The 10,000-nt window shown below is 37.6% G+C and overlaps 1 protein-coding gene across 8 annotated transcripts in view; it reads left to right on the top strand.

The window, feature by feature from the left end:
* Positions 1-10,000, top strand: part of LOC122253474 (uncharacterized) — a 25,644-nt gene that overhangs the window by 237 nt on the left and 15,407 nt on the right. For 4 of the 8 annotated variants that reach the window (XM_086554026.1, XM_086554025.1, XM_086554024.1 and 1 more), the window contains exons 2-10: positions 4,529-4,702; positions 4,904-5,000; positions 6,367-6,428; positions 7,125-7,194; positions 7,301-7,489; positions 7,905-8,041; positions 8,552-8,762; positions 8,996-9,111; positions 9,770-9,841. In XM_086554026.1, coding sequence (XP_086410152.1) covers positions 4,538-4,702; positions 4,904-5,000; positions 6,367-6,428; positions 7,125-7,194; positions 7,301-7,489; positions 7,905-8,041; positions 8,552-8,762; positions 8,996-9,111; positions 9,770-9,841 — 1,119 coding nt within the window. In that variant the 5' untranslated portion in view covers positions 4,529-4,537. Of the gene's footprint in view, positions 1-4,528; positions 4,703-4,903; positions 5,001-6,366; positions 6,429-7,124; positions 7,195-7,300; positions 7,490-7,895; positions 8,042-8,551; positions 8,763-8,995; positions 9,112-9,769; positions 9,842-10,000 lie in introns of all 8 variants that reach the window. The other 4 variants (XM_043016583.2, XM_043016582.2, XM_043016579.2 and 1 more) reach the window with 1 other exon arrangement.

The raw sequence follows: 10,000 nt of genomic DNA, 5'->3' as shown, positions 1-10,000 counted from the left end.
GCTGTGGCGTCGGTCAGGGAATGTCTCTTATTCTTCACGCTATCTCCCTTTTTATCACTCTTTCTCTCCTCCTTTCAAATTACACAACTAACATTTCTTCTTACCGACGAACACGCCGTGACGATAGGAGTCGAGGTCTTAAAGGGGAAGGTTTTTCAACTCTTTCGTCTGTATCTTTTTTTTTCTTTCTCATTTTCCCGTGGGTGATTAATTATCGAAGGTTTGGGTTCTTTTCACATATATTACGTTGATGTATTACTATCGCCCGTTGTCCAGTATTAATAGCCATTACTGGTGTCAACTTCATAATGTGATCAGTCGACGAAAGGGCAAATTTTGATTGAGAAAGGGTTGGAAAGGGATACAGTCATTATGGCAAGTGCAGTCTCTAGGTCGAGGAAAGTCTCACTGTTTGGTTGAATATCTTCCTTTCAAGATAGGATTGTTTGGTCTCTTTTGCATTTTGCCATTGTGTAGATTGCAGTGTTGGTCAGCCAAAGTTTCAATAAGTGTTGATGAGTCATTTTTTTTACATAAGGTATATTGTCTTAACATTATTCCTACTCTGGGATAACTAATGTTTTCCTGTTAAGTCCATGTTGTCTTTCTAAGCATGCATTACAATGTTGACATGATAAATAAATAGAGGAAGTTGATTTGTGATGTATGATCTTCTGAATGATGTTTCATCTACCAGCAAAATATGGAATTTCTCTCTGGACAAATGTCTTCATATTGGGGGAATACTGTGTAATATAATGATTTGATTGTTTTATCTTTATTGGATTATTACAGCCAAGAACTGGATTAGAAATAATTGAATGCTGAAACAGTTATCTGAATATGAATAGATTTCGTTCTATGATACAGTACACATAATGTTGAGAAATAAAACCCACATACATCATAAAGATGTCATAGCCTTCATGAAGCCTGATTGCATTAATTGACCAGGAACTTGACAGAAAATAGGTTTGTGATAGCTGGAAATTAAATGCAGTGCCTGGAAAATGAACTGTAGTATCTTAACCCATGGAGTTTGCAATTATCCATTTTTGGTTGACTGTGTGATGCACAATAAACATTTTTTTCTTTTTGTAAGTTTGAACAAAATAATTCAGCTGTGGCTCACACTCCAACAGAATTACCTGATCTTTTTTTATCAAATATGTGGACCACAAATATTTTGCTGCAGATTTGGGGCTTTTGATCCAAATATACCAGACTTCACATTTTATTTTCTAAGTTTCTTCAAATACACAACACTATAGTTACAAAATATGACTCCAAGGAATAATATCAGATATAACTGTTGCCCTGGTGACTACATGTGTAGAACCATCTATGTGTAAAAAAAAATATTAGTTCTAAAACAAAACCAAAGTAGATAGTGCACATTTATGTTGTCAATGGTTCAACCCATTTATGATGTATAATGTCACATCATGTCATCAGAATATTTCCCACTTGGTGGATGACTTCCTCTCTCATCATGAGGTTTGCCATATATTCACAATGTAAATAGTTCAGTTTGTTTATCCACATTGTAGTTGTTTTTGTGAATACACATTTTTCTTTTATTCTCTAAAAAAAATCAGGAAAAGAATACAATAACTCTTTTTGTTACCCCTTAGAATAGTGGGAATTAAAATTGTTTTGTGAGGTTCAGCACACCCACACTCTTCAGGAAATCGCCAGCGGGAAGCTGTGTGTACTTAGAATTAGACAAATATCCATCTTTTATAAATAAACTAGTAAAAGTACATTTTTAATTAAATTTAGAAAAATGAGTTGATAGATATTCAGAATAGAACTGTATGAATATAGAGAAAACATGAAGTAATGACTCTATGGGACACCTGAAACAAAACTTTTATGAATAGATAACATGCAGAGTAGATATGAGACCACAATTGCATATTAGATTCTGCAATTCTATGCTTGCATATCTAAGTCTGGCAAGATTGAGCTTGTCACCCTTCCTGTTGATTTATCATCAAATAACCTGGCCAAGCTCTTCTATTGCTGAATAAAGATGGTGGGGGTATGTTGGCCTTTGTGGGAGCATGAAGCCTGGAAATTGGCATTTCTTCAGGCAATCCTATTGAAAAACTTGGATACATTTTACATTATCTGTTTATATAGTAAATGAAGGCATTTTATGGAATTTTAAAATTTATTTTAAAAGAATTGAGAAATTAAGACGATTTTTGTTATGTTTTTCAAAATATTACCACCTAACCCACTTACGCCGGGGTGATTCCGGCTTTGTATTGTCGTAATGCCGGGATTTTCGAACGCATAAGCCTGCCGGGTGCACGAACCACAAGCCTGGGTTGCCCATTCGCTCACCCCGAGCGCCAGCCTTGCCCAGATATCTCATCATCCGGTGCGAATGGGTTAAGAAAGATGTAAATGGAAGTTGGATAACCCATTCCAGATTGGAATAGATATGCTTAACCCATTGTGGACGGGGATAGATTTGCTTGCCCAGTCTCCAGGATGGGTTTTATTTCAGAGTGAGGCAGCTTGAAGCAACATAATTTGAATCTTCCCACTCTCTTTCAGTCACTCATTATAATACTAGAACCATTTTTGTGTTGGTTTTATGTTTGTTTTATTGTGTTTAGAGACTTATATGTGCCATATGACACTCTACCAAGGCTACAGTTGACTAAAATTGTAGTATGTGATCCATATCAGCTCATTATTTTCTCTATACTCAATGTGATAGAAATATTGCTGTCTTATGGGAGGACATAAATCAACTTTATTTATTTTTTATTTTTTTGCTGTCATGAATAAATACAAAACATATAACCACCTACAATGAAGATAACATGAAGAGGTAGGGAAGAGGAAGGAAACCTGTGCTTGTGACTGTGAATGCCACAGTAAAAAGCATTCATATTGGCACAGCAACACATTTTAGACACTTGGTATGATTTCAGTGACCTTCCTCTTCTCGTTCTGCCCACACATCCTTCATCGGCGGTACTTAACTCATTCACGCCGGCTGACGTGCTGTCACATTTCGTGGATTTGGGTCAGACGCTGGCGACAAGATATTTAGTCAAGGCCGGCCCACTGGGTGAACAAGCGGACAGCCCAGGCTCGTGGCTAGTGCACCTGAGAATCCCGAGGCGTTAGGCTTATGCATTCGAAAACCCTGGCATTTCGACCATTTAGAGCTAGAATAGCCCTGGTGTGAATGGGTTTATAGCAAGAGGTCGTCAACTTGCTGTGTGTCATCGCTCTCTAAAGATAGTGCTTGCTAGAGATTGTGGATGGGTCCCATTCAAGGCTCTCTCTCCTGGTGCTAGGAGAAAGTGGTGCCATAAGGTTTTGCATGTTAGGTTTGTAATTATAGTAATTATAACTGAAATTGCCATCATCACTCACTCCTTACTCATAGCACAATAAATAGCACAGTGATCCAAAATCCCCGAACGTCTTGTACGTCATGACACCTATCCGCAATGGGTTAACTGATCCCCAAGAAGGGCGCTAGGGTTCCTTGCATGGCACCATAGATGGTTTTTATTTCAGTGTCACTTTCCTTTTGTATCACATGATTTATCACTTTCTTTTTGTGTTACATGATTTATCACTTTCTTTTTGTGTCACTTGATGTGTCACTTTCTTTTTGGGTTCTTTCACCCACTTGTTACAATACTAGACCCACATTTATGTTTGTCATTTTTATGTGTGTGCGTTTAATTATCTTGTGAGAATTGTGTGTGCTATCTGTTTATCAATGTTGTAGGAGACATAAATTATAGGGTAGGGTCCATATCAGCATAGTATGATCTTTACACTTAGTATAATAAGAATATTATGGGTTTATGAGAGGACAAAAAACAACTTTTGTTTTGTGTGTGTAATTTTATAAACAAATACGAAAGAAATAACCATTCCTAATGAAAATGGATGAAGAATTGGGGAAGAAATTAGGAGACGTGCTGCTACGAGTGCGACTTCATAAAGCAGCCATACTGGCATGTGCAAATTGCATTGACTGTGGTTGGGTGCCTTTCAAGACTTTCTTTCCTGCTGGTACTAGAAGAGAGTGGTGCCATCTACATTTGGGTATTTTGAACTAAACCTAGTTTGGTTAATATTAGGGCAATTACAGTAATTATGATTGCAATTGGCATCAGCAGTCACTATATAGGTATTACTCATAGGCCTGACGACAGGTGGTGGCAGGTGGCATGATGTAGGTTCCAAAAGTCGTCATAGCGCATTTGACATTAGGGGAGAAAGGATTGCTGTTTTTCTACTACACTGAGTAATAATTCCAGTGACTGATGATGCCATTTGCAGTTATGATTATTATTATATTATCATTATTATTGCTGTAATCTTCACCATAATAGGGTTAGTATAAAATCCCAATCATAGATGGCACCAATCTCTCCACTAAGCTTTTATTGGCCAGTAATATATAACCTTTATTAATTGGGGATTATTTTCATCACTGTTATTATTTCTTAAACTATGACACTAATATTTATATTTTCACCAGATCTAAAGAATGCCACCCGTGGAAATCCAGTGGTGCGACCATTCATCAGTGTTGCTAGAATACTTACGGCAACTGTATGAAGAGGGTCGCTTTGTTGACGTAGGACTAGAATGTGAGGGTCGGCAAGTGAAGGCTCACAAGGCAGTCATTTCAGCATGTAGTCCATACTTAGAGGTGAGTAATGTTGTTTTGCTCTACCCCTTTTCTTTTTTTTCTTTTTAATTCTCTCTTTTTCTCTCTTTTCTACCCATTTTCTCATGTTCCCCAATAAAAGTTACAAATTTATCATGCCTGATTATTAGAGTAGTATACAGATTTTCTTATTACTTCTTTATTTATTTTAATATTTACTTGAGCTCTTTTATTTTCCCACAGGGTTTACTAAAAGGAAACCCAGCAAGAAGCCATCTTATAAAATTTAATGGATATTCTTATAACAGTTTGCGTGCAGTTATAGATTTTATGTACAATGGTAAGTACTTAAGAATATTTATATATTCTTAGAAAAGGACCATTTTTTTGTGTGTTGTGCTTCGTGCAATGTGTTATGTGTGTGAATAACTATCCTATACCGTCAAATGAGTTGGAATGCACTTGGCTTTTTTGTGTGGCATCAACTCATAGGGAACTTTTTCTTGGTTAACTGATTAGCAATTTTGATGAATTATAGTTGTTAGTTTAGTCACAGGCACATTGTCGGATGAAATTATCCTCACCTCTCACATATCCACAACCAATCAGAATTTTTTTGTTGGATATAACATGGACGAGTGACTGTGATCGGCTAGATGGGGAGAATTGGTGAGGAGGGGGTGGTGCTAATTTGCCTAACTTTGTACTGTGACTATAGTATAGTGTACATTATTCCATCCTTTAATTCTTTGTATTATTCCATTTCTTGTATTAATATTTTGTGTGTCAAGAGTTACTTGATGCTTCATGAAAAAGTTCCAAATACTGATCAAAATGCTTGGTTTTGCAATGGGCATCATCATTCAGCTATTATGCTACTCACCATTTGTGATAACTTGGACAATGCCTTGTTAGTCTCAGCCAAATTTCAGAGATATGTTTTTTCATATATATTGATTTTAACCCAATACCGCCGGGCGCCGGCCACAGACGGCGATTATGTAATATGATAGCGCGGATGCCGTCATACGCCGTCGATGATATAATTGATTTAGGCCTATGCGTTCGAGAGCCCCGGCATTGAAGCCATAAAAGACGAAACAGCCCGGCGGGAATGGGTTAAGGTGTTTCTATCAGGCATTGTCCATCCTGTATGGTAAACTTTGACATAGAGAATTCTTACTTTTCATGGCATTCCAAGCTCTATATTTTTTAAACCACTCACCCAATTCACTTACTCTTAGCATTGTTGGAAAGGTGATGCTTCTCAGAAATGCCATAAACTAGAAAACTCTCTCTCACTCACTCATTTACTTACACACTTACTCACCACCCACTCTCATGTACTCACCACTCACTCACTCATGCACTCACTCAATTTCTGTCACTCTTTATTATGATTGTTGTTTTAATAATTTTGGTAATTATTTTAGTTATAATGATTCTTCCCATATAAGATATCCTTACCACTCTTTAATGTATAGATGAATATAAGAATACTTAACACTTGAAAAAACTCTTCAGAAGTCTGAGGCTTCTTACATTCATAAGAAATGTAATCTTACTGCTTATAGAAGTTTTCATAAACTTAGTACATAATGTCTATGTAAGATCTAAGTGTCACATGCAAGAGTTTTTTTTTTATCTTAAAGCCTATTATCTACCACATGTTTAAATTTTATACTTAATCATTACCACTTTTACAGGCAAAGTAATGGTGGAACAGGAGCATCTTGCTGCATTCCTTAAATTAGGCAGAGCTCTACAGGTAAGCATAGAATGTGTTCTATTACTGTACTGTGACCCATGTCTTTTTTATTGTTATCCATTTTGTGGCTGTTCTTTTATTTTCTTCTTTTTTCTGCTTCTTTTCCCTCTTTTCCCTCTTCTCCCTCTTCTCTCTCTGTCTCTCTGTATCTCTGTCTCTCTGTCTCTCTGTCTCTCTGTCTCTGTCTCTGTCTTTCTGTCTCTGTCTTTCTGTCTCTCTGTCTCTCTCTCTCTCTCTCTCTCTCTCTCTCTCTCTCTCTCTCTCTCTCTCTCTCTCTCTCTCTCTCTCTCTCTTTATTATTATTATTATTATTATTATTCCTCCTCCTGTTTCTCTTCTTTTTCTTCTTAATTTTCTGCCTCCACATTCTCATCCCAATCTAATTCCTTCTCCTACTCCTATTTATCCCCACCCTCTGTTCCCTATTACTATTCCTGATTACCTCTTTCCCCTGCTACTCCTAATCCACCTCTTTCCAATAATTTCTGGGTTTTAGAAATGTCAGTTAGGGTCAGTCTGTCTGTCTTGATAATTCTCTTCAGGGAAAATACTTTGTCACTACTAATTGTGGCAGTAAATTGGTTTATAGAATTCCTAATTGTAATAGGGAATTAGTTTATAGCTTTCTATATATACATTTTTTAATAATTTGTTTTTTGTTTGATATTAATTGTGTTTTTTTATTTGAATTTTTAGGTACGAGGGATTTTGGACATTGCTGCCCAGTGTGAGGAGGCAGGTCTCACTACAGCTGAGGAGACAAAATGTAAGATATAAGGATACCTTTCTTTCATCCCTCTTTAGGAAAATTTATATGAGAGTGTTTCTCCAGAAAAGGAAAATACATATATTTTTTGTGTTGTAAATTTCAGCAAATGCCCAGTACAGCACCACAGTTCAGCAGCCACCAAAAACTGTTGCCCAGGCAGCACCCAAAATGGTCCAACAGACACCAACCACAGCAGAAACCAAGAAATATGCCTTCCTTTTGGACAAAGGATCCACTAACACAGCCAAGAAACCTGGCCCACAGTTCCGCAAAGTGATGCCCAACATTATCGGTACGTTGTCTCACACATTTTAAGACAGTTTAACCCATTCACACCGGGGCGATTCCAGCTTTGAATGGTCATAATGCCGGGGTTTTTGAACGCATAAGCTTAACGCCTCGAGATTCTCGGGCGCACAAGCCGCAAGCCTGGGCTGCCCGCTTGCTCACCCCGAGTACCAGCCTTGCCCAAATATCTCGTCACCGGTGTCTGACGCAAAAACCACGAAACGTGTCAGCACGTCATCAAGCGTGAATGGGTTAAGAATGGCACTGTCATGTGAGCCTAGGATAAGTTTGGGGTTGAAATATCTTTGGCTATTGTATTTTTGTATGCGTATAAGGAGGTGAAACTATTTGTGTGATAGCAGATTCTTTCACACCTAATTCTCCAAGGATTGATCCGATCAACTTGGCAGGTACTGTAGACCAGCAAGGAAACATTAACAAAGTAACCAGCATTGGTGCTGCCCAGGTGGCACAGCAGCAACAGCAACAGCAGCCACAGCAGCAGCAACAACAACAAACTGTACAACAAACACAAGCACAACAGACTGTGCAGCAGGTCAGTTGGTGATACACCCATTGTGATTTTGAGACTTCCATTAGAAAAATTATATTCAAACAGATTCTATCTGGGGATGAAGTTAACCCATTCACACTGGGGCTTAGATTTACATAATGCCGCACCAGCTAGCTTGATAAACAAGTGACTTGATTATCTACATACATAACAATGTAAAACATATTTGTTGAGTGAGAGATCATGATCTGATCTGGCAGGAGTGGAATATTCCCATGACACAATATCGCGTCACCCGGCACAAATGGGTTAAAAAGATTATTGGGCACTTTAATTTTGTTAAAGAACAGTAGACTTAAAGATTACTCAAATTGCAGTGTCAGGGGAAAGAGCTTACTCTACCAAGTATTCATAGAAATATGAAAGGCACCTCTGTGATTTATAGTTTTGTATCAATTATTCTGTACTGTTTTGCATAGTTGATCTTTTTGTTTCTACATTTGTTAAGTCTTTAGCCTTGTATATGAATTTAGATGGTCCCTTTCAATACAGGTTGTGCAGCAACAACCACAGCAAGTCCAGTCACAACAGGCTCAACCAGAGGAAACTGTGACAGAGGAACAGCAACCCCAACAGCAGCAAGCACAGGAAGCTGCACCGACCACCCTTGAGGAACTGCAACAAGCTCTAGCATCAGGCCAGGCAATCCTGCAAACAACAGACAATGGATCAGAACAAACACTTCAGATGGTTGAGGGACAGTGTGAGTGTTTTATCAAATATATCAAATATCATGGAAATAAACTTTATAAGAGTAGTGAATATTTTGTTCAGGCTCTCATTATTTTGTATTGTGAACCATTAGTTAACAATATTGATCATGGTAGTAAGTGAGATTAAGTATAATCAGAATATATTCATTATTAATTATGTAGTTGGTATCTAACATCTTTAGTAACTTTTGGTATTTTAAAATTTTTCCAATTCCTTCTTTAGGTGTAGTAACAGGTTCTGGCCAGACATATGTTGTGGTTCAAGAAGGAGACAACATTAGCTTTGTTCCAGCGGAAATGGTTCAGGGGGATCTTGGGGCTGCAGTGAATGGTGGCCAAGTAAGTCAAACTTATTTATACATTTATTGTATTTCATTGTATTTAACCCATTCACACTGGGGTTTATTTTGGCCTAATGCTGCTTCTGCCTGCTAGATAACAATTCAATAGGGTGATAATAGGAGGTTTTTGTATTTGTTATAAATAATTTTTTTTTTTTTTTTTTAACAAAGGGCACTCCTATGATTATATACAAATGTAATGATGTAAAATGTATGTTTTGAGGGAGAGATCATGACATGATAGGACATCATCTGGCAAGAACAAAATATTCCCTGGTGGGATATCACGTTATCTGGCACCAATGGGTTAACCCTTTGATGACGGTGCGTCACACCCGTGTGACACGGCTAAATGCCCATTGACGGGGTGACGCACCAGTGTGACGTTCCCAATGCAATATTGCATAGGCCCGGCGTAGGGGGTTTCCACTTATCGCTGGGCCCATCAGGATAGGGTTAAGATACAATATTTATATTTATCATAAAAATCTTTGAAAAACTTTTTTTGTGCTGTTTTTCTTGAAGTCTGTGGTGCTTTTTATTATCATTATTATTATTATTATTATTATTATAAAATAGTTTATTCCTTTTGCTGACTATAAAATTCTCTATATCATACATAAGGGCTGTTTTGCTAATGTCTTAAAAATTATCAGGTTGTTGAAGGTCTTGACCCAGTTGAACAACAGTTGGCGCAGATGGAGGGACAGGTACTCACACACAACCAGGTTAGTAAGCACATGCTTTTTTTTCTTTACTTATTTGGTTCTGCCTGGACTGAACACTGGATTATTTTAAAATGCATTGGTCTAACATCTTTGGCTATTTACCCTTTTCACCTGGCGTGCCTGCCTTACAAAATGCCTTGACATGATGTCGCGTCCCTA

Source organism: Penaeus japonicus, unplaced genomic scaffold (genome assembly GCF_977035675.1).
Source record: "Penaeus japonicus unplaced genomic scaffold, GWHDUDI00000001_assembly GWHDUDI00000029, whole genome shotgun sequence".
In the NCBI taxonomy this organism is placed as follows: domain Eukaryota; kingdom Metazoa; phylum Arthropoda; class Malacostraca; order Decapoda; family Penaeidae; genus Penaeus; species Penaeus japonicus.
Note: the sequence above shows the minus strand (reverse complement) of the source record. Positions and strands in the feature narration are given on the sequence as shown.